Source organism: Callospermophilus lateralis, chromosome 3 (genome assembly GCF_048772815.1).
Source record: "Callospermophilus lateralis isolate mCalLat2 chromosome 3, mCalLat2.hap1, whole genome shotgun sequence".
Taxonomy (NCBI): domain Eukaryota; kingdom Metazoa; phylum Chordata; class Mammalia; order Rodentia; family Sciuridae; genus Callospermophilus; species Callospermophilus lateralis.
In genome coordinates, this window is record NC_135307.1 from 5,029,913 (window position 1) to 5,055,160 (window position 25,248).

At 44.9% G+C, this 25,248-nt stretch overlaps 1 protein-coding gene across 11 annotated transcripts in view; it reads right to left on the minus strand.

Annotated features, from left to right (window-relative positions):
• Ppp2r5c (protein phosphatase 2 regulatory subunit B'gamma) overlaps positions 1-25,248 on the minus strand; it is a 140,604-nt gene that overhangs the window by 56,438 nt on the left and 58,918 nt on the right. For all 11 annotated transcript variants that reach the window (XM_076849634.2, XM_076849635.2, XM_076849637.2 and 8 more), the window contains one exon: positions 2,536-2,735. In XM_076849634.2, the coding sequence (XP_076705749.1) occupies positions 2,536-2,735 (200 nt within the window). The remainder of the gene's footprint in view (positions 1-2,535; positions 2,736-25,248) is intronic.

The following is a 25,248-nucleotide window of genomic DNA, read 5'->3' on the forward strand; positions in this document are numbered from 1 at the left end:
ACTGTCTGCAATGTGAAAGAGCAGTATCAGGTCAGAGAGCCCAGCGTGTCCCCGCTCCCATTCCATCCCCAAACTGAGGACTAGGGCCAGGGAAGAGGCTGTGTTCTCTTCTGAACTTATCTCCCTGAATCAGAGCAGAAAGGAGAATAAAGTGTCCCCTGCCCCTCAGTGATTCCAGAAGATAACCGCATGGCACAGTTCTTCAGGGGACAGTGCAACAGGCCTGTAGGTATTTTCTCTCTGGACCTTCTTCCGGCCCATGTGGGCAGAGGGCAGAAGGCATACCTCCAGCACTGCAGCCCACCTGCCTGGCCTGGGTGACTCTCCTTGCAAAGTACCATTATCTAATACAGTACAGCACTGCTGGCTTATTTTATGCTTGACTCCACTGAAAAACGAAAGCTTCGGGAGAGCAGAAACCTGTGCCCAACTCTATTTCATCACCCAAAGAGCAATGAAACCCACTCCTCCAGGGGAGCTCAGGACAGGTCTGCAGAGGCGCTTCCGAGAGCCAGCTGCAGCACCCAAGAGCTAGCTGATGCTCAGGGCAGGGCAAATGAAGACACAGGAGGAACTCTAGTTGGGAACAATCACAGTGTGGAGCAGAGGAATGGCAGTCAGGAGCATGCTTGGTTCAAGTACAGGCACTGAACCCAACCAGGAAGACCAGAGTCCCTTCAATCTTTGCAGACTCTTCCTTCCTGGCACATCAGGGACTCCTGGTTACAGAAATCCTTAAAAATGGATCAGTCTTTCATACAGGTGGTTTATGTATCTATAAACTTAATATGTACCAAGAAATTAATTTAAAAAGGAAATAACCTGACAACTAACAATAAGCACTTCAAATGGGGAAATGGCATATTCAATGTATGAGGCAGGGACAAATGACTTTTCAATAATTCTATGAGAAAATGAAGCCTGTACTATAAAAGAAGTCCCATAAGTATTAAAAACGTGACATGGGGTTGGGGATGGCTCAGGGGAGAGGCTGCTTAGCTCATGTGAGGTCTGGTTTTTGTCCTCACAACCTCAAAAAACAAAAAAGGAAGGTGAAGTGAAGAACAAAATTATGTTAAGTTGTAGGAGAAAATATTAGAGTTTTTTTCTGTACTATTCTGGGGCTGGGGTAGCCTTCCAAAGAAAGTGAGAGTTGAAAAAGACACACCATTTCCTTGATCCACAGAAGGGACATTTTAACATTTACTTTCTGCTCAGCACATACCTGTCACTCGTCTCCAAGGAGTCAGGCAGAGGGGCCACACAGCCCTATAGCCTTGAGGCTGGCCACGCACAGCTGTGCTGGTCAGAAAAAGTAACTGAAAATAATCAAGCTGATCACATCTTTTGACAAAAGACTCAATTATAAAAAGGAACATTCCTTTCATCTTCTTTTTCCAAAGCAAAAGTACTAAAGCAAGAAATAAAAGTATTTTAGGTCAATAAGTCTAGTCCACTCTGAAATACATAGCTTTGGTGGGAAAAATAAGTAACTTACAAGAGAGAGTTCAATGAAAACTAGGATTTAAAATTCCCTGTTAAGCAATGATAACTTACCAATAACTGGGGGGACTAATTTCAAAGGCAGATAAAATAATAACAATGAAAAAAATGTAACAGAAAACTGGAGTTCAGCCTCAAACAACAGTTCTGTGACCATCCTGTGAAATGCTCAGGGCTGAGGTAACAATGGGTTGAGTAAGAGCCGCCACTGACCTGCAGATAGGCAGGGAGGAGGTCTGCAGAAGAGACCTGGCTGCAGGACAAGACTCTCTCAGTCACTTGGGATACCATCCTGATCTCAGGACCAACAGACGAAGGCCTTCCCAGCCAACAGGCTTGGACACAGCATGCTGATATCTGCTTGGTTCCCATCAACACTTTAACTCTGTTGCAGCATTAGAACACGGAGGGACAGTGTGCTTACTTCTAAACAACATAAGGGCTCTAGTATATTAGTGTTTTATATATATATATATATATATATTTATTTATTTGGTACAAGGGATTGAATCTATGCACTTTACTACTGAATCACATCCCTAGCCCTTTTCAATACTTTAGAGACAGGGTCTTGCTGAGTTGCTCAGGGCCTTGCTAAGTTGCAAAGGCTAGTTTTGAATTTATTATCCTCATGTCTCAGCTTCCTGAGTCACTGGGATTACAGGTGTCCACAACAGCTCCCAGCACATATGTTTTTAAAAAACAAAAAGTTTAAAGAGGATAAAATAATAAATATGAATAAAAGTTCTAGTATTTCTACCCGACAGGGTAGTTGTGAAGACTGAACAAATTAATAACGCAAAATACCTGCTAGAAGGCAGCTGGCCCTTTCACTGCTATCATCACAACAATCCGGCGTGCAGCACATAGAACACTTTCATCCTTCCTGGGACAAGCACAAATCTTGGAAAGGGAGGAGGCTTTTTCTGGGTAGTGCTGTGTTGGGCTCAGATGTCCCAGCCTGTCCTGAGAACATCAGGGTCCTTCTGCAGTTCAGGGCTGGGACGCACTGGTCAGGCTGCAGTTACTTACCATATGGACTACTTCAGGGTAAATGGGCTCTGTGATCACATTCCGATTGTGGGTGATGTATTCTACCATTTCACTTAGAGCAGCTCGTTTTACTTCCTTCCACTTGAGGTCACTCAGTGGGTCGGAAACAAAGTCGAAGAGGACACAACACTGACGTAACTTCTGGGTAAAAAGCTTCTCTTGATCCGCAGGAGGAACATCTGAAAGGAAGAAGGCAAAGGACATTGATCTCGAGTGCCTAACCCAAAGGTACTATGACATGCCTAAGTGCTTGTTTCTTCTTATTTTGTATTAATAGAGGTTCAAGAAGAAGGAGAGAGGGTGGGGTGGATAGAGGTTAAATATTCCTTAAACAACCAGCTAGTCACTGCTCAGATCACAGTTTTTTTATGATAAAGTAGGATTTTTCTTTCTCTTCGGTACTGGGGATTGAATCCATGAGTGATCTACCACTAACCCGCATCCTGGCACCTTTTCCAATCTTAAATTTTGAGACAGGGTCTCCCTAAGTTGTGGAGGCTGGCCTCAAACTTTAGACCCTCCTGCCTCAGCTTCCAGACTTGCTGGAATTATAGGCATTCATCACCATGCGCAGCTATTTTTTTCACATTTTTAAAAATTAAGAAAAAAAATTTTTTTGATATTAAGGATTGAAACCAGGAGTTTTTAACCATTAAGCCACATCCTTTTGAGACAGGATCTCACTAAGTTGCTTAGAGTCTTGCTAAATGGCTGAGGCTGGCCTTGAACTTGAATCCTCCTGTCTCAGTCTCCCAGTTGCTGGAATTTCAGATATGTGCCACTGTGCCTGTTTTTCACTTTTTGAAACTGTGTTGAACGTAAGGTTCAAAATAAATTCCCTCTGAATGCATTTATTCAACAAATACTTTCTAAGTGCCAGTGATCACACGCCTGGCACTACACTGGACTAGGAGTGAAGAACAAGAGGTAAAGGGTGAGCCTGTCTGGGCTGGGGATGTGGCTCAAGCGGTAGCGTGCTTGCCTGGCATGCGTGTGGCCCGGGTTCGATTCTCAGCACTACATACAAACAAAGACGTGTCCGCCAAAAACTAAAAAATAAATATTAAAAAAATTCTCTCTCTCTCTCTCTCTCAAAAAAAAAAAAAAAAAAAAAAAAAAGGGTGAGCCTGTCAGGGGTGTGGATCTTTAATCCATGTGACGACTGCAGAAAGCAGGTGCAGGTGAGCAGAGGACCAGAGGCAGGGGTGCTTGCTCATGTGTGTGTGCTGGCTCTGAACTTCCACAGGCAGGTCAAAGGTGGCGGTCCACTCTGGCTAACTGACAAACACTTGCATCAATCTGAAGACTGTCAAACTACTAGTAAGACAACCAATAACAGCAAGCACCTTAGTGCTCCTGAGCACATTTCATTCCTCATGCTAGAGTTGGCCCGTCACACGTGGTGACGGGGGTGTTAGTGACAGCAATATAGGAGTAGCAATGAGAAAATAACAATTATTTAGTGAGTGCTTACCTGAGCCAGAGCTTGTGCTAAAACTTTTATATATAATTACACACTTTTTGTCACTTAACCTTTACAGTTAGACAATAAAGAATGGTGTTATAACAGCATCCAAGGGCAAAAGAAGCATTTGAAGTGCAAGGCAAGTCACTAGATTTTAGTGCAATAAATGTACAGACACGATTTCAGGTCTCACACTGCAGATTTCCTTTAGGAAACTGCCCATTTATTAAGTTTTAGTATAATATCAAAGAAAATGCCATATTTTCTTAAAAGACCATTAAAACACTTCTGTTCTTCTCAACCACGTCTTCCTACACTCCACCAAAGTGACGTATAGTCAAGAATGGATGCAGGGGCAGGCAGCAAAATCCAGTCACTCCCAGCAAGCCAGATACAGCAGACACTTGAAAAATAGAAAACAATGTCACTCTTCTCACTCAAGCTGTTTTGTTTTGGAAAATATGTCCATCTTCATAAAAATATTAACTTGTTAACACGTGGTAGGCTTATTCTTTTAAATGAATTCATATTATTAAATATATATTAAAATTTTCTCTGGTTTGTTGAAAAGTAAGGTCATGAACAGAAGCTTTGGGATCCTGAGATCTACCTCCCTACCACAGCAGGTTGAATGCCCCCGCCCCCCAAGTTTTCCTCAGCAAATATGCTTGTTCTCAGGCCACGGTTCCTCCCGCTTTTCTTGCCATTTCCTGTCCTACTGATTGCCAGTTTCTGCTTAGGTATATTCTACAGGTGTTTCTTTACTTCCTAGTTACAAAGGAGACACCCTCATTGAGCATCTGCCTCCTGCAGCTTTAAACAGCAACCTTGCTTGTGGCTTCCTTGACTGCAAGCTCCATGAGCGCCATGGACCCTACTGCTTTTAGTCCTCGGAATCCCTTACTGCCCAGCATGAGCCTGGCTGACAGGCACACAGACACTGTGACCTGGACGGCTCGCAGCCCGATCCTCCTGCCACAGCCTCCTTATTTGCTATACTGCATGCAGAGATGAGCAGGACACAAGCAGGCATGGGGTGGCAGTGCACTGGCTTTTTAGAAATCCCAAGATCCAACACTGGACCCTAAATACTCCACGTATTCCAGTGACTGTTCGACCATCTTTAATGCACAGGGCCTTTGCGAGAACAGAGTTTCTGAACTGCCTCCCTGCTGGCTGTGGTCCTCTCTATTCCATGCCTGGGTTCAATTCCAGTTTACCAGGATCCCTCAGTGAGCTCCCACTTGTTGGTACAGCCTGTCTACCTGGAACCTGTCTCTGGCATTCTCATCTTCTCAGTACTGTGCAGAGAACCTAGAAGACCACGGTCACCCCAAGGACCACCAGCACCCTCAGTCAGGATCTGCCTTTGAGGAGTTTTCCTTGCTGAGTCCTTGGCAAGGATGGTATCGAGATGGTACACTCAGACCCATCTGAGACAGGGACATGCTGAGTGATGAAGAGCTTGGCCAGTGCTGCTCAGTGACAGGGCAAGGGTACACATAAGATACGCCTTGTATTTGGGAATGGAAACCCAAAGGATGCTGTGATCACTCAGGGTGAGATCAGTAAGTTTCAGAGACGAAACCATCAACTGCTTTTAAATGATAAAAGCGATAAATGATATTCAGAAAGCTATTGTGATTAAGAAAGAAGAATAAGCCATTTCTTTCTATAATATTTCTATTAAAATGATTTTAAAAAGCAAGTAAGTCTCAACTCTCTAGAAATTATCTTAATTCTCCCAGGATCCCAGGCAGTTGAGATGTTATTGTAATATTTTTGTTTATGGTCTACAAATAGATTTGTCATTACAATCTCATGAACTGTTCAACTTCCATTTGGCCATTTAAAAAATATTAATGTTAAAAAAATCTATAACAATCTAATTGAGCATGGAAATGAAAAAAAAAACTGCATCCTTAGGTCATATCAAATATTTTCACATTTCAAAAAAATGCAAGTTAGCCCTCTTTGCTTCTGGACTGCCATGTTCTGAGCTGCTTTCCTCTTCCACACACCATGAAGTTCTGCTCACCTTGGACCTAGAGCCACAGAGTCCGCTGTCTACCGAGACCTCTGAAAACTTTGAAGAATCCAAGAGCATATGCAAAGTCCGTAGTCAAGGAAGACTCGAGATCAACAACAAAGTCCCATTATGGGCCAGGATTTCGCCATATTCTTCAATTTTGGAGGTAAGAGTTCGCTGATTTTATATTGTCTTATGATGCATGAGCTAGTTGGCACTTCCAAAGTCCCTGAACAGACTCAAGATTAAACTCACTGAACTATCACAAGAACCACCACCTGTTCCAAAATACTGAGATATTGTAAAGGAGGTAAAAAAGACAATTTGCAAAGAACTAAAAGAATTTTAGGAGAAGAAAGCAAAAACAAATAAAACTCCTAAAATCAAAGAACAGACAAGGAGCTTGACAGATTCAGGGAAAAAAAAGAGCAGTAAGGCTACCAAGAAACCTTTAAGAGGCAAATTTTGAGAAGTTCCTACCTAAACTGAGTGCTGATGCTAAAACTGAGAAAGTCTTTGTGACAAATTATCAGAAGATGATGACTTACGAAAAACAGAAGTCAACTCTTTTCAAGAATAATGCACACAATTCAATTTTATTTGTTAACTGTAGCAGTGTATTTAATTCAAGTCCAATCCAAGTATTGAGTGTGTTTCACCATTCATTTTTAAAATCTTAAACCCAATACATTTTAGTAAATAAAAATTGCATTTGATCAACATCTTAAAAAAAAAAAGAGGCTATTTTCTGCTGTGTTAATAGGACAGTAACACAGGGGAATAAAAATGGATGGAGGTGGTGGAGGAATGGGCTTTATATCTTAATGGATTCTGATTTTTCCCCAATGCTGGGGATTGAAGCCAGGGGTTCTCTTTCTCACTGAGCTACATTCCCAACTCTTTTGATTTTGAGAAAGGGTCTCACCAAATTGCCCAGTCTGGCCTCAGACTTGTGATCCTCCTGCCTCAGCCTCCAGAGCTGCTGGGATTACAGGCATGTGCTTCTGCACCCGGCTGATTTCTTAACAGTGCAAACATTATTAGAAACATCTAACATCTGCCCAGATTATTTCAGCATCCCCCAGTTTTCATTAATTTATTCCTATGAACTTGAGATACCACCCAGTTTTTCAGGATAGATCTTCAATGAATACCCAGGAGAAAAACACACATACTAGGGCCTCTGAAACAACAGAGGTCAACAAAGATGGTGGTGAGGGGGAATGAAGGGAAGGGAGAGGGGATGGAAATAGGAAAGACAGTAGAATGAACTGGTCATAACTTTCCTACATTCATATATAAATACACACCAGTGTTAACTCTACATCATGTACAACCACAAAAATGAGATCCTATTAGCATGGGTTACATTCTATGTATGTATAACATGTCCAAATACATTCTATTGTCATGTATATCTATGAAAAACAAATAAAAACACATAAAAAAGAAAGATGGTGGAATAAGAACAATGTATAAAAGCCTGTCTATGGAAGGGAAGCCTGTCATTCATGAGTGATACACAGTTATGCTCAACAGAAGCTACCCCTGAAGTAGGATGGGCAAGTCCATTTCTAGATTTGCAAATGTCTCTGGTGCCAGTGTGCAGAAGGGCAGTGTTCTTAAATCGCACAGCACCAGAATGAGTCACAAGGGCCTGAGCTGGCTCCACTGAGGCAGGGTAAGCCCTGGACTAGCAGGACAGGGAAAGAAAACAGCAGTGTGCCTACTAATGTTTTCTTCTATAAAAAGCAAGAAATTAATGTAATAACATTTCATATACAAATCAGCAAACAGTAGATTACGATTGGGCAGATGTGATCAATGGGGTCTGGAGACCATTGCTAGGCAGTGAAGAGCCACTGTAGGCTTTTGTCAAGGAGTCCTAAGTGGCCACTAATATCACAGCTGACATCACAGGATGTCAGAGTGGCACAGTTTAGAGGTCACTCTTTCAACATATGGCACTAGGACAAGTAGTACACAGGGACCAGAAAATGGGGTACGGGGGAAGAAGGAGGAAGAAGGGAAAAATGGATCATTATATACAAAAATAAAACAAACTGGAGGGTTACAGACTTAGATCTGAAAGGCAAAACTATATTGCTTTAAAAAATAATATAGAAAGGTATCTGGTTAGGTGAACAATCAGAAAGGGCCGGGTGCGGTGGCGCATAACTGTAATCCCAGCAGCTCGGGAGGCTGAGGCGCTAAGCAACTCAACGAGACCCTGTCTCTAAATAAAATACAAAATAGGGCTTGGGATGTGGCTCAGTGGTTGAGTGCCCCTGAGTTCAATCCCCAGTCCCCACAACCAAAAAAAAAAAAAAGAATCAGAAAGGACTTCTTTAGACACAAAACCGAGTAATCATTCAAAACCAATCAGTTGGACTGGGCTGGGGTTGTAGTTCTGCGGTAGAATACATGCCTAGCATGTGTGAGGCACTGGGTTCGACCCACAACACCACATAAAAGTAAACAAATAAATAAGGGTATAAAAACAAACAAGCAAAAGCCAATCATGTGAACTATTCTAAAACCAAACACTTTCAAGAAACCATCAAGAATGGAAAGGAGAGTCACAGAATAGACTTACTTGAATACATGTAACCACTAAACTCAGATCCAGAATATAGAACTCTTCCAGTCAATCAGTTAAAAACAAACAAACAAAACCCCACAGAACATCAACAGGGAAGTAGATACAGTCTTAACCAGGCTCTTACAAATGTATCTACATGATTAATCACACAGGACAGGATCGCCCCTCTCAATGACTAGAAAAATGCAAATTAAAACCACAATGAGACACACCAGTCACTCAAGAGAGTAGCACACACTCAACAGTGTGCGAGGAGCTGAGTGCACACCATCTAGTGGGCTGCAGAGCTGGGAGTTACCCAGCGGTACAGCAGACATCTGCACATGGGGCACATGACCTCACGACAAGGTGCACATATGCACCACAACACGTGTCCACAGCACCACTGTCCTCACAGCCCAGACTATCCATTAGTGGTGGATCAGACACTGTGGCCTACCAACATTCCAAAACTACAAGGGTGACATGATATGGATGAATCTTACAAAATGCTGTTGCACAGCAGAGGCAACATACCAACCAACCGGTTCTATTCACTCTCGCCTTATTTAGCACACCTAAAACTTTATTATGAAGGACCTACAGGACTTTGGGGGTACACGGCCTGGGTGGTGGTCATATGGGTATTTGCTTTATAACCACTCACTACACTTTACATTTGCTTCATATGCTCTTGCATGTGACTTGTATTTCAAATAAAAAAGACTAAAGAAAGCATGCACATAGCAAAAATAAATAAATAAATGTAGATCAATCAAAAGCATCAGGAACACACCATGAAGTGGGAGACTCCTCTTTCCACACCATCTGTGGCCTCCTGCTCTTCTCCCAGAGGCAATCTCTGCTGCTTGGTCCAGGGTGTGGCAGGCCAGTGGGCATATGCAAATTGGTGGCTTTCAACAGGGCTTGAGAGGAGTCAACACTCACAAACTCTAAACTAACTGAAGGTCCACCTGGGACTGGGGCACACCCACATGGGAGAACCCACACACCCGAATGCTCCTCTACACAAAGCTTTGTGTGGAGGAATCCAGGCTCTAGATAGCCTCCTTTTGTTCAAAAATTTTCCCTACCAAAATGAGGATCTGAACGATCTCTGATTCCATTTACATAAAGATTATCTCTCACTCTCTTCAAGAAAACATCAGTATTTAGGATCCCAGTGTACAAGATAAAATTGTGGTTTGGCTTATCTATGGGACCTAAAGCATCTGTGTGAATGGACAGGTGTGAGAACCATCGTGGAGCAGGTGTGATCTTGAGGACACAGTGCATGTCTTTAGGAACTGATTTAGAAGTTGATCCAACACTATGTGCCAGGCACTGTGCCTGCACTGCTGATGGAGGTAAGTTAAGGCAAAATCCTTGCTCTAAAAGAAAAAGAACTGAAAATGTGTGAGCCATGATAAGTGCTATAGTACAGCCAGGTGGGAGGCACCAGGGGGACTGGGTAGGAGGAGAGCCATTCTGCTTTCAGTTCAGAGGCACGAAGGTCCAGGGAGAACTGGAGCTGCAGGTGAGGGAGGCCAACACCAGCGGCCATGGAGGTGCTGACATCCATACTAGGTGGGAGAGGTCATCCAGGGGTTCCCACTACTCAAATCGGGGCGGGGGGCTCTGGAGTTACAGGACAAATTCTATTCTCCTGGAAAAAAATCAATGCTCCTGAAAGACAATTGCCTTGACTGATGATGATACTGGGTGAGCGTCACATGCCCCAGACTAATCACGCTGCACACTTACTTAATGACAGGTTTCTATGGAGCGATGGCTTTGTCTGTTCACCATTTTATCCCCATAGTGGGACCTCAATTTTTTGCTGAATGAAGTGTTAGCTCTGAGGGAAACAAGTTAAACTGAGAGGTACCATAATTTAAAACATTAACATCAAAATAATGCCACACATATCAAGAGTAGAATGCAATGTCTACATGAACTTTAAGACAAGATCCAGAGCGCCAGAGAAGCCATCTGCTCTTGACAGCATTTCCCCACCCTGAGGTCTCCGCAGCCAGGGCTCTATGTGGGGATGAATTTGAACCCCAGAGGCTCTGTGAGCAGATGAGTGGTGCACCTGGACCTGGGGCAAGAAGCAGGAAGACCCCTTTGGAAGTACTTAGTCACAATGCTCAAAATCTGCTTCCTGGGTGCTGGTACCAGGCTGTCATCTGTGGTGAAAATAACCTATCACTCTACAGATCCAAACTCCAATATTTGAGAGCAGAATAAACACACATAACTAATGTGTACAAGGTGATGTGAATCACTGACTTTGACCTTGACCCTTAGCAGCACATGGAATCTCAAAACTAAATTAATCTTCTCAAAATTAAATTTACAATAAATCTTTTCTCTTTCTTTCTTTCTTTTTTTTTTGGCATGTGGTGCTGGGGATCGAACCCAGGGCTTTGTGTATGTGAGGCAAGCACTCTACCAGCTGAGCTATATCCCAGCCCTATAATAAATCTTTCTTAATTTCAAAGTGCAAGTGTCCTCTTTCAAATATTCTAAAATAAAGTTTCATCTTTCACTTTCTTTCCTGATAATTCTCAAAACACTGTCTGATGAGATAAGGTAGTCTAGCTTCACTACACATATAGGTAGTGCTTTGGCTCAGGTGTGTGCTTCTGAAGTGCTGCACATATCCAGGGCCTGGTCCATGCTGGCCAATGGCGCTGCCACTGAGCTACACCCCAGTCCCGCTCAGGTTTCTGAATGGATGTTATTTCATTCAAAAGCAGCCAACGTCTCTGCCTCTCTTCATGTTGTCTCTAGTACTTGACAGAAGGGGGGCTGAAGTAACCGCCAGGTAATCTGGTAAAGGTAGGCAGACAGTGCTGTCACCATCCTAGGCATGTCCCTCTGTCTACCCGCAGCTGCACTTTGTTTGGAGGTCTTTCAAGAGGAGCCACAGTGAGGCCATCGTTATGGTCCTGAAACTGTCCTTCCTGCATACCTTATGGGTGGGTTTCAGGTAGAGCAAAAGCCCTGCCTACTAAGCCAACCAGGCGTGCATGTGGAAACGCAGCTGGGCTCGTGGTTTCTGCACTGCCACTCTATTTGAGACTTTTGGATACAGACAACCTATAGCTCCAAAGCCCCTGCTCCCAAGCTGCTACCTTTTCATATACCCCAGTTCTGTGGCTTCTTCTCCTTGTCGTACACTTTCACCCTGCCTGTAGCCTCCTTCCTGCAGGAAGAACTGCTCACCCAGGGCCAAATCTGGGTCCTCCACAAACCTAAATTGCTCTTGCCTTGGACACATGGGTCCTCCCTTTGAGGTTCTTGCTGATTCTGGGCCTGTGTTCAGCTGCTGTACAAGAGAAGGGTCTGATCTGCTGTCCTACGACAGGCCAGCACTGACTCCCAACTCCCTTTCCCATGAAATTCATAAGAGCAATTAATTTCACTTAGAAGAGCAGTGGTGGAAGCCAAGCCTACCCCAGGGAACAGGAGATAGGTGAGGAAGGGTAGGTGAGATAGAGCAAGGTCAGTCAGAGACAGGACGGACACCAGGAGAGACTGGCTTCCTCAGAAAGTTTTCAATTCTGTTAGGTGAACATGTAGTGAAGACTTGAGTTGCGCAGAAGAGACAGGCCAACTTCTAGTCTAGATTCTGCAGAAAAAGAGCATGGAAGTCATTCGAAGTTGCAGGTTCCTGAAGCGATAAAGCTCCTGTGGACACACACACATACAGGATGTGTCTCTGCCTCTTGGTGCAGGTGATCCAGAAGAGAGGAATCTAACAGGTGTGAGCCATATGGGACACTTGGCTTTTTTTTTTTTTTTTTTAAATAGGAAAAGATTAAGACAGGTCAAACAAATTCTGAGGAATGATCCAGGATCCAACACAGCATTATTTGCTACTGCAGGCCACATTCCCCATTTCAGAACTGAGTTGTGGGGAACAAAGTTACACACTCTAATTAGCAAATTTTCGACAGCTGGGGTGGATCTCTCTCACTCTGTCCTTTACTCATTAAATATTAAATAATATTGTTGTACTTGGAGACCAGCAGCTCTAGCAACATGTAGATCATTTACCTAAGAACAAGGGCAGATACTGTTTTAGTAAAAGTAACAGCTTTTATTACATTTGATTAATGAAAGACTGATGAACAGAGATTCCAGAACTTTCAATATGTTTACCAGTAGACAAATCAGTGTGGTGCTGTCAGAAGGATATAGTGACAACAAATACGTGTTTTTTCAGATTCTATTCCATGTTCTCTATTTCCTTTTTTTGTGTCTTAGACCAGGTGTGAATGCTTCTTTCTGGACACAAACTCTCGTTACGAATTCTGGGCTCCTTCTTCACACCTGATGGCCCAGGCCTGGGAGCAGAATCACTGAAGGACATAATGCAGTATACCTCAAGGGTCTGGGTACTAGGACCTGCAGTCCTGGGCTCTCACCTGCAGTTCCAGCCTTACCAAGACAACCTGGGAATCAGAATCACAAAGCAATCCAGGCACCATGAAGTCAGGAACGTGTGCATTTGTTTTTCTGGGGAAATGAGGCAGAGAGAGATGGGCACCAAACTGCTCTGGCCCCCTCCTGCAAGCTGCCTCCCCAAACCCACTGCGTGCCTCTGCTTATAGCTAAAATGCAAATGACGCACTACCATGGTTCGGACACAGCTTAAGTGTGTCCCCCTAGGCTTCATGTGTTGGAGTTTAATCCCTGCTGTGAAGTATTAAGAAGATGAAAACTTATCCACTGTTGTGCTCAGAGCGGGCCTTTGGGAGGTGACTAGGACTAGATAAGGTTGTCAGGGTAGAGCCCTCTGTTTGGATCCTGGTGTCTCTGTAAGAAGAGGGGGAGACAGAATACATGCAGACCTTGGCTTGCCCTCCCTGCTCTGCCATATGATGCTCAGTGAAGCTGGGACTCTGTCAGTAAGAAGGTCCCCATCAGAGGTGGAAACAATAGGCCAACCCAAACTTTGAGCTAAACAAGCCTCTTTCCTTTATAAATTTCCTAACCTCAGGAATATCAGCATAGAAAAGAAAACTCACTAAAAACAATTAGTGTTAACATAACTCCATCTCACCTGGCCATCACCTTGTCATTGCTGAGATGCTACAGTATCAGAGACATTATGAGCCAGTGAAGATGCGTGGCAGCTCTCTCCGTCTCTGAGGGTTCTTCAGGGCTCAGCAGAACTTTGATGGTGGAGAGTGGCCCATGCTGCACTCACTGCTTGGAGACTTGGACAAGTATTCCTGGGGACTACCTGACTTATCCCTGACACTGAACTTGATCTCATTCCGTGATTTTGGAGAGAACTGTGGTCAAGAAAGAACCATGCATCCTGCACTCTGGCCCATCAGCTTCTGAACATCTCCAGCTCCGAGCTTGGTGTCCACAAATAACAGGCACATGACAACAGCGTCTTAATGATATTGATCACTCCACAGGTGCTCATGACCCATGAATTCCATGCTCCTGCTGTCTGTAGCTGATCTGCTGTTAAGAGAAGCCGACCAGGGGCATCCCCTGGGGGACAGAAATTCTTCCTGTGTGTGTGTGTGGGGGGCTTGCAGGTGACCAGCAGCAGCTACCGCCCAGTGTTAGGAGCAAGCAAACACAGATTCTGAAGCATAATGTGAATGGAAACTTACACATTTCCTTTCTTTTCTGGTAGTACTGGAGACTGAACCCAGCCCTGAGCTACCACTGAGTGACATCCCTAACACTTTGTTATTCTGAGACATGGCCTTGTTCAGTTGCCAAGACTGGCCTTGAACTTGTGATGTTTGGGCCTCAGTTTCCCAGGAGCTGGGATTACAGGCATGTACCAACTCTCCTGGCAAAGCTTCCACACTGCTTAAACCTGTTATGTTACTGTCTCAAGTAATAAATACTTCAAACTAATTGCTTAGATACAATAAGACATGCAAAGAAAAAGCAAGGGTTTTCCTCCAGCAGGGAAACTCCCATCACTGCCCCTCACAAGTTGAGGGGTCTGGGCCCACAGTGTGACTGGATGCCATGGCACTGTTCTCGAGGGTACTACAAGTCACCTGGGGGAGGGCCGGACACAGACTTGTGCCTAGAGGGGCAATTCCCAAAGGGAGAACCAGCAGTGGCCCTGCAGTGCTCACCTCTCCCCATGCCCTGTGCTCCCACAGAGGGGAGGGGACTCGACAGTGAGGTGGCAGGGGTGGTCAGTGGTGCACTTAGCCCTCAATACCACACCCTGCAGTATGTCACCAGCACATCTGGGTGGCTCCACGGATGGCAGCACATGAGCACACTCTGCCTGGAGCCAAGAGCTGCTCGCTCCACTGTCTGGAGGACGTCAGTTGCAGCTCCAATCTGCAAAATGGCCACCCTGGAACCTGTCAGTACTCTGCCCTTTCATCCTTCTCAATGGGGACTCAAGGGAGACGAGTGCGCACTGAGGAGCCTTGGCCTTCGACTGAAGTCACCATTTTGCCACTCTAAAAGGGGCTGTGACCTCATGCTCCCTGGATGATATAACTGTGAATGTGGTTCAGGTTAGCACATTGTCCCCGGGGTCTATCAGTGGGCTCATTTTTCCCTTGGAGGAGTTTGCCAATGTGGTAATAAACATTTGATGTTTTTATTGTTAAAGAGAGACATTCCGGTGGCAATGCTTAGGTATGTGCTGAAAGACATCAAACCTTCCTTTGTTATTTCGCAGCACTGGGGATGCAACCCAGGGCCGCACACGCGCTAGGCAAGCCTTACCAGAGGGCCACACCCAGTCACAAAGCTGACCCCCTTGCCACACCTGCAGGGGAAATGGAGACTGTGTTCAGGACCAGACATGCACTTCCTCTCAACTCCTACTCTCCTGACGCAGCAGGGTCAGGCCAGGGAAACCTGCTGTATGAGGGCACCCCCAGGGCACAGCCGCTTTTTCTGCCTGGCAAGAAGGGTGGACTCTATGGCTGACTGGTAGCAGCAATGCAGGGGGACGGGGTGGGCGGCAGAACTGCTCACAGGAGCTTGGCAAGGGCTAGCACAATGTGTGAGGAAGGACAGGCAGGCCCAGCAGGCTGTGTGTGCTCCTCCCCAGACGCCTGTGCTGTCCCGGGGACAGCGTGGTGCCAGCCTCCTGAAGCTGCCCAGCTCAGCGCCTGCTCCAGTGGCAGGCCCTGCCCTCTACCTCCCAGGACCATGGACAGTCCTCTGTCTCTGCGCTAAAACTAGACAGTTCTACTGCAAAATGCACAAACCATTAGTCAGGACAGCCCTTTTCCTTGCCCCACTCCTCAGGTGAGGACAGAAGTTTGGCACATGCCTCAAACTAAAGCCTCCCATCCTGCAAGCCACAGATGGATCTGGGGACCCTCAGTGCCACCTCTGTGGAACTTCTAATCTAGCCTCCTAAGTTCCACGTTTCTGTATATGATACTTTCTGAGATTTGTCCTTTATAGTCCAGATTTTAGGTAAAAGGTGTAACTGAAGTACTTCGAGGCCGTCCTATGGTACAGTTGCCCCTTTGTTTCTAAATCTGAATCCTTCATTTGGCAAATCTTTAGACATGAGGTAGCAGTAGCACAGGAGTCAGGAACCCGGCAGAAAGAGGGAGTTCCTAGTCTGGATCCCAGCTCCTCCTCGAAGACCTCAGTGATCTTGGCCAGCAAGCTTTCTCTCTGTGGGTCTCAGTTTCCTCAACTGGAAAATGGGAATACGTGTACTCCCTGGAGTTGTTGTGAATTAAGAGATATGTATGTTTTTTGCTTTCATATATGATGCATTATTTTATTTTATTTTTCAGTTATACATGACAGTAGGATGTATTTTGTCACATATACATGAAGTGAATTAAGAAATGTTAATGTGCTTGGCGTGATCCCTAAAATGGTGTGCCCTTGGTCAATGTAGGTTGTTCTGTTTTGTTAGTCATAGGCCAAGTGACTTACTCTATTCTACCACTCAATTCTGTTGTTCTCCAATTCCTTAAAAATGTCCATAAGGGAGGCAACATTTTTCATCCTCTCAGGCATTTCCAAGCCAGCCACTAATACACTGTACTCAGCAACTAATTTGTACCTAATAAAAGGCCAGAGTCCCCACTGGACAGCGACTGGTTCTGTTCAAGACAAGTGTGTGCCTGTCCTGCAAACAGAGCCCAGAAACTGGGCCTGCTCTTCTTGTTGTAAGAGCAGGGCAGCACAATACAGCTACTTAGACATTGGCTAACAGACTGAATGAACCCCAGATCAAATTATTACAGACGTGCCCACTAGGTCAAGGAAGCCAATCTCTCTGGCAAGTTCACGAATGTGTTAGTATTACCAAGATGTGGCATAACTAGATTTGAACAGAAAAATATTCTTAAAGTTTGTTGTTTTAAAATGATTATGGTGGAAATGGGTTTTTCCTTTCTGTTTTTGTGGGTTTTTTTTTTTTGGGGGGGGGGAGTGTTGGAAGCTCACATGGGTAAGAAGATAAAGAAAAACTGCAAAGTACTCCTCAGTAGACCAGGCAGCAGAAGACACTGCTGTCAATCCAGTGTGACCAGTTGTTTGACCTGTTTGGGCCTCATCCTCTACAACTAAAAAATCAGGTTCTTTCAGGAACTCAAGCACTAGCAGAAAATCCTAGAGGAGGACAAGAAAAATACAACAGGGCCCTAAACAGAAACTGGAAAGAATGATGTAGGTGTGTATGTACGTGCATTTGTACTTAAATCCAGAAGAATTTACCAGGGGGTACTACACGTAAAGACCCAGGGCTGGAACCTATAAATCTATAAATGAAATCCCCCTCCCTGCAGAGAGCTGACTGCTGGTGTTTACGTGAAACAACACCTTAGTATCTGACTGCCAACATATCACGTATAAATATATACTACATATTTTTGAAAAATTTATCTTTAGAAAGAAAGGCTCCCTGTAAAATTAAAAAAATAATGATCCAAATGACAAGAAAGAAAAACTCAGCTGTTCCTATCTGGATGTCACTTACACAGGGGTCTCCTGGTGAGGCAGAGTCATATGAATGTGCCCTAGGACCAAGCACTACATGCCCTTTTGCTGTTACTCCTCTCATCCCATGTCCTGGTGTCCAATGTCCAATAAAGAGATCAATATCACCTTTAGTTGTCTAAATCTCACTGTACATTATACTACAAGTTAAGACACTGAACCAGCTTTCTTCTTTTGTTCTTTTTAAGCAAAAATCATCATAGATAATGCTTCCATTATGACTACAGGCGGAGGGGAGCAGACTCGCTCAGTGCACCCTGCTAAAACCTCTGAGAAGACAGTGCATCTGTAAAGGCGTGTGCCTTCAAGGCCCGGGAACTCCACACTGAAGAGGAGGGGACAGACAGGGCAGCCAGGCATCCAGGAAGTGGGGACACTGGATATCAGTGTGGCCATGGGACAGTAGAGCAGCAACCCAATGTGCACTGGTGAAGCCCAAAGGCCCAGATCAGGATGGCTCAGGGATCTGTAGGAGAGGGGTGCAGGTAGACAGCCATGAAAAATTACTCAAAAGCCCCCAGAGCCCATGCCACCTGTGATCACATAATTAGAGGGCTCTCACCTGGGGCTATGAGGGGCTTTCTATACTTGTAAGGCCTTTGCCTCTGATGAAAATAGAGTCATTACAGCCAACACTCCATTGCATGGTGACAAACAAGCCTTCAAACCAGACCATGCCTGTTGAAAGGCATTGATAAGCTTGCAAAATAGTGAAGACTTATAAGACCAAGAGAAAAGACACGGGATGAGTGCTGCACCTGAGCAGACTTCTCCTGCACTAAGCCTCAGCCCTTCTGGAACAGGTGGTGAGAAGCACAAGCCCTTTGCTTTTTACAGCCTCTTTGGTGAATAAGACAAAAAAAAAAAAAAAAAAAAAAAAAAAAAAAAACAAGGCCAGGGCCCTGAAGGTGGGGAAGGGCCTGGTGAAACCTCTGTTCATCATACATATAAATACAAATATAAATATGCAAGAAACAGTAGAGCAAATGCAGTAAAATGTGTGAGAGAAAAAAAATCAGAGTGATATGTTTGAATGTATGACCAAGGGCCACTTCAGATGTCTGTGGTCCCACAGACACACCAAGGACCAAAATGTGAACACCAAGAATGAGCCAGTGCCAATGAGGGCTGGGTGTGAGCAACCGCCCCTTAGCCCTAGGCCCTGGGGACTGCTAACTGTGTATTTGATGCTATCTCTACTGTACTCCGAGGAGAGTACAGTTCCTGCTTACGTCACCTTTCAGAAACACAATGTAGTGGTATTTTGTAAGTCATCATATTTTAGATTTAAAAACACACTCCTGTGAATGCTTGTTGTTCAGCCATCAAACCTCCACAGTAACAACCTCTCTCTGCCACAGGACGCGCCAGGGCTGAAGTCCAGCCGTTTCCTGCCACTGCTGCCATCGTCAGTTAGTCTTGTATTCTCTACAGTTCTGGCTTCAGATATTTCAACGTCAATCACGCCACCTAGGTTCATGCCAGTTCCATCACCCCAAAAACCTATGTGTCAGCATCACAAGGTCATCTTACTCTCATTTATTATTATTTTTTCCCTGAATTCAACTTTGCCTAATAAGTACTGTCATGACCCCTGTTTTTCTTTTGCATCTGCCCAACACATTCTAGGAAAAAATGCATGAAACGCCCCAGATATTTAAAATTGAGACATCATACTTTAAAAAAAATTGATTAGTTAGAAACAACATCTTGAAGAACTATCTTCAGATCCCCTGGTGTGAGATATAAATTTCCAAAATAACAGAATGAGTTATTTATGATGACTGAACAATGTCACAGAAATTAGCTGCAACTGAGTGTATGGTTCCAGTACAGGTAATTTTGGTCTGAAGGCGTGCAGTGGGAGAGCAGAGAAAGGAGGGGATGCTGGCACTTGGTCTAGGTTCCTGTGCTGCCTGAAAGCTGATTTGATCTCTTTCCCCTGGGTGGCTCCAGCTGGAAGCCAGGGGACTTCTAGCCTTGGCACTCAGTCCATAGCTCTGTCCAGCTTTACAGCCTCAACTGCACAAAGCATTTCAGCTTCTGGAAAGTCTAAGTTTCTTATTTATTTTTGCTTATAAACTTAAGAATTTCCTTATATAATTAAAAACATTAAATTTCTCACTTAATTTTCATATTTTAATTTTACTAATGTTTCCTACTATTTTTAATTCTTTTAAGGGAAAACAGAAACTCACCATCATTGAGTATTTTCCATATGCTAGGTATCACTGAAACTTTTCTAGGCCCATTAATTTTTATAACATGTTATTTCCCCCATTACACAAATGAGGATGGACTCACAGAGAGGCTAAGGTGACATGGCTCAGCAGTGACAGAGCTGGTACTTGAGCCCAGGCAGGGTGGCTCCAGAGTCTGCAGATCCCTGTGGGGACAGGTGCTGCACAGTGCTCAACTGCAGCCTCTTTCTCCCTGTGCCCCTGTCATCTTCCAGGTGCTGTCAAGGCAAAGCCGTCCTCCAGAAGCAAGAAACAGTAGAGCAAATGCAGTAAAATGTGTGAGAGAAAAAAAAAATCAGAGTGATGTGTTTGAACATATGACCAAGGGCCACTTGGTCATACTTTTAAGAATTTAATTCTCCCAATGGAAACCACCTGTGAATTATAAGCAATGTTTCCTAATATAACTTGGACACAGGTAGGTTTCCCCATTAGCCTGCATCACACTTGAGGAGGGACAAGTACAAGGAGGGGCAAGTACAAGGAGCCCTCTCAAGTACTCACATCATGGACCTTCCCTCTACTCAGTCCTCTAGAATGCTCATCAACAGGAAACTGTCCCACTGGAAGGCACTGTGAGGTTTAGGTTCCTTGGTTCCTTGGTGAGTCACCGGCCAGCCTTCCACCAATGCCTGCTCCTCAGCCATCCCTCACCCCATGTCACTGTTCCCTGCATCTGCCAGACAGCCTACACCTCCCTACTTAGGTGTTCCATCCAAGCAGGCTGTGCTCCCCTTGCTCGGGAGAAGTCCAATGTCCAGCCTCCCAGTTCTAGGTGGTAGTTAATCAGCAGAGCTGGGATCAGAGATCCCAAGTCCCACAGACACAGGCGGCATCTTCTTCTTACTGTGAATGTGCTCTGAACACACTTCCAGAAGTAAGAGCCACTTCTCTGGCATCTGGTAGGAAGGGAAGCACTGCATAAGCTGCTTCCAGGCCTTGGGCAGTTTCCTGACACCCATTCTCATGTCAACAAGTATTCTGACCGCCGGACAATCTCTAAGACTCCTCTCACTGCATCCCAGGCCAGGAGGGCAGTGGTGGTCTGTTAAGAGGGTGGACTTCTGATCTATCAGCCTATAATAAGGATTTACTTCTCCAATCCCACCTGAGGTTCCTGATAAGACCAAATTAATGTCTTGATGGGTAAATTCTTAGCAGGAAATGTCCTGGATCAACTTCATGGCCCTGGAGCTGTAAGCACACATAACACACCCAAATTTTTAAGAGACGCAGACACCAGGGGTGGCAATGTGCCTTTAAGGTTTCACCTGTGAAACATTGAGTCTGGGAAGGGAATTTCTCCTTGAGCCATTTCTGCTGGAATAGCTGCACAATATACGGAGGAAAATGCTAGTGACCTAAGAACCTCTGCAGCCACTCACACCAAACAAAGGGAGAAGTATGCCACTCTCTCCTTCTTTCCAGCTTTTTTTTTAAAACATTTTTTTAAGTTATTGATAGACCTTTATTTATTTATTTATTTCTATGGGGGTGCTAAGAATCAAACCCAGTGCCTCACACATGCCAGGCAAGTGCAGTGCACTACCGCTGAGCCACATTCCCAGCCCTCCCTTCTTTCCAGATTTGAGAAGACTTTTTGTTTAGCTTGGAAGAGCACTCTCTGCAGACACAGAGCCTCAGTACCGCTGTCACACACAGTGGATAGGAGCACAGGGCCAGGCAAGGTCTTTTTTTATTCCAGACAGGTCCCCTGCTCAAATTCTCAAGAGAACACTTCATTTGGGATATGATCTGTCCTGACTGGACCATGTTTGGTTAAGCAGAGGGCAGATCCCTTCAAAGTTCTGATTCAGTAAAGATGGCTGGGAAGTAAGACCTTTGACCATAATAGAGAATGGAAGACAAAAACATGTTAACAGAACTTTGACATTTCAGATAGCATATTTGCAAACACCACATCGTGTGGCTCTCATAATTCTGGGGGAGAAAAAAAAAAAAAAACAGTTTTGGACCAGTTACCTGACTTGGCGAGTACTGGGGGAAATGGAACTCACACAGGTGCTTCTGCCCCCTCACCCTCTGTCCTCTCCCAGGGAGCCCTGTGAAGTGCATCCCTTAGCACACTGCGAGGGAGGGGGCTTTCTAGCCTGGATGACTGGAGGGAGCAGAAGCAAATGCAGAATTAACACACGGGTTCACCCATGGTGGTGACAAGCCACTTAATTAAAATTATCTGTCACTTTCAGTAGCTTTGTGATCCTCTAACACTTTTGCCAAACTTGTGACCCTTAGTAGTGCTATCTTCTTAAAACTTTGGATCAAATAAGACAAAGCTGACCAGGACCAACTGGGAAAGATTCCTCATTTTCAGGATGGCCAAAAAGCTCCACCTCCTTGTTACTCAAGGAAAACCTGGCACTAGATGGGTGAGCAGTAGCGCTCAGTACCTGCTGACCCACTATCAGTCAGAAAAGCAGGCCCAGCCTGCCATGTTGGTTAGCACCTGGACCCCACTCCCATGCAGACTGGACTGGACAAAACTACTTGACCAGAGGCAATGTTTAGGCCATGTCAAAGCTGGTCTCCCCTAAACTGAAGCTACCAACAACCGGCTTTTACTATCTAAAATCTGGAGACGGGAGGAAGCAGGTGGATCTAGTGTCAGTGCTGGTATTACTGATTTTGATGTGTTCTAGACCTGGGCAAGTGGTCACACCCCCAATCTTATTGAACAGCCACAGCTCTTTTGTGAAGGAGATACTGCTATTGTTCCCACTTTACAGATGGACAACACTCAATAGGACGGGTGACTTGCTTCAGATCACACAAACAGAAAATGTACCGAGCCCCTGAGGGAAAGCTGAGGACACAGGAAGCCAGCTATGCTTCTGGGATCTGACCCAAGGCCCCAAGGCTGGCTCCTCTGACAGGCTCCTCTGCTGGGGTCTCTTCTCTAGTGATGTCTTGAACACCCTCCCTTTGATCTGATTCCCAGGGAGAGGCAAGCAGCTGTTGCTGCTGTTGCTGCTGCTGCTTGCAGCCAAGGGGAAGAGCCTGGAAGGCCTCTTTAGATAGGCCTGAGCCCCTGGTGGCTGGTCCCAGGCATCCCACACCCCAGCCATTTACCAGCTCCTTTGAGGTTTTTGACACATCTTTGTGGTCATGCCATCATTTACCTGGGTGTTTAGCTTAAACAGACGTGCAACTCTGACTTAAAATCCCGCCCCTGTCCCCTGTATAGCCAGTGGCATTGTGTGCTGACCACACTCAGAGGACTCCTGGGCTGTCCCATGGTGTGAAGGATAGGACAAGAAACCCTGTTACCTAATGCACAACTTCTAAGCTGACGATGACTGCTGCTCGGCAAACTGCATCTGAAGTCTCCAACTAACATCTTGAATGAGAAAAGGAAAATCATTTTAGCCTCCATGGTGGTTCTTCCACCCTTTAGACTGACCATGTCCTCTTAGCCTTTCAGTGCATCCCTCAGCACACTGCAAGGGAGGCGCTTTCTAGCCTGGATGACCGGCCCTGCCAGTCTTTGGTTCTATAAATGAAGTAGTATTTAGGAGCCCAGTGTTAGAATCTCTCCCCAGGTCCCAAGCTACCCACTGGTTCCTTTTTAAATTTTGCTTTCGAATACACATCATAATATTGCAGATCAAATAAGTATGTCTTTGGACAAATTAAACAACATTAGCTAGTGTAAATAACAGATGAACTCTTTTACTTACTAACTTAAGGAATTGCATACAATCAGGTGGCATGTTCCACCTTATCAATCACACAGGAAGAGCTGATCTGCAATGGATTTGCAGCTACAAATTCATAGGAAGCTTAAGAAGGTAACATGCCCATCAGCCTGTTGGCTTAAAACAGTTTCTGAAACTGCTGAATAATTCCATTCAAAGGTGAATTGTTCCTCTAACTGGATTCTCACAAGTTTTTCCCCATGTAATACACTTCTGAAGATGTTCTAATAGTTGAAGCTGATTCAAATCAAATTCTTCCCTGGAAGTAGCCAAAAAAAAGCATGATAATGCCCCACAAAAAGGAGGGCATGTCTTACACATTAAGACACAATACCAACATATCATTGTCACCAACATATCAAGAAGGATCATGCTTCGTCAGTGATACAACCAAAGCAGCAAAATGAACAAACTAAGACCAGCACACATCTTTTCCCCCAAAGCGGAGTGAGCTGCTTTTCCTCTGGGCTCTGGCACAATCCCTGAACAGCTTTCCTCTGGTGTGTGCCTCGTGCCACTGCTGTACTTGTACATGGATGCTCGTCTAGCCGCCTATAGCAGGTACTGGGCACCAGAAGCATTTGCTGAGTGGACACATTTCACTAAGTATTCAACATAGCCGCACATCCATTGCCCCACCATGACCCTAGGCTTCCCTGTGTTTCTTCACTGTCCATGCAGTTTTCCCTGCCAGGTCTCGTGTTCCATCTCCCCAGTCCTGTGTGAAGCTGCTAAAGGCCCAGCAGTCTTATGAAGGCTGCCCTGGTGGTGACATTTACTTTCTACTCTGTAACTGGGTGACCTCTTTATCTCTCACCTCACAGCACTATGGAAGCAGCAGTGTAAAAAGAAAGCTGTACTCAGAACTTGTCACGAGGATAATGACTTATCTGAACAACATAGAAGGTATTTTAATTTTTTAAAATCATCTCATTCTCTTGCTTTAAGGCTAATAGCCTGGGAGCGAATGGCTGCCTTCATCTCTGATGGCGGAACTTCTATCCAACACTCAGCACAGGCTGACTGTGAGTGTATATGTGAGTGTATCTTCAAAGATTCTAGTTTTTCAGTGTAAAGTTGGTAAAAGCCATTTCTGAGGTGAGATAAAGAATTTGGGGCTCAGCTGAGTGTTAAGAGTTTCTGCTTGCCCGAAGTAGAAGTCTGTATTGCAAATGACACCATCGAGATAGCACAAAGTCCCACAGAACTAAGGACAAGGTGACAGAGACCCACACTGTTTTAGTCAGCTTTTTCTCCGCTGTGACCAAAGGACTCAACCAGAACAATTGTAGAGGAGGAAAGTTTTATTTGAGGGCTCACAGTTTCAGAGGTCTTAGTCTATAGGAAGCTGGCTCCATTCCTTGGGACGTGGTGGAGCAGCTCACATGGTGATCAGGAAGCAGAGAGCGGGGTCTCTATTTGCCAGATACAAATATATACCCCAAAGCCATGGCCCCAATGCCCACCTCCTCCAGTTACCACTCAGTCAATCCCATCAGAGGATTACTTCACTGATTGGGTTAAGGTTCTCACAACCCAATCATTTCTTCTCTGAACTTTCCTGCACTGCCTGACACGTGAGCTTTTGGGGGGACACCTCACATCCAAACCAGGCACCCAGAGCAGAGGCCTTGGCTGTGTGGAGGGATGAGCACCACTACTGGCCACACCCT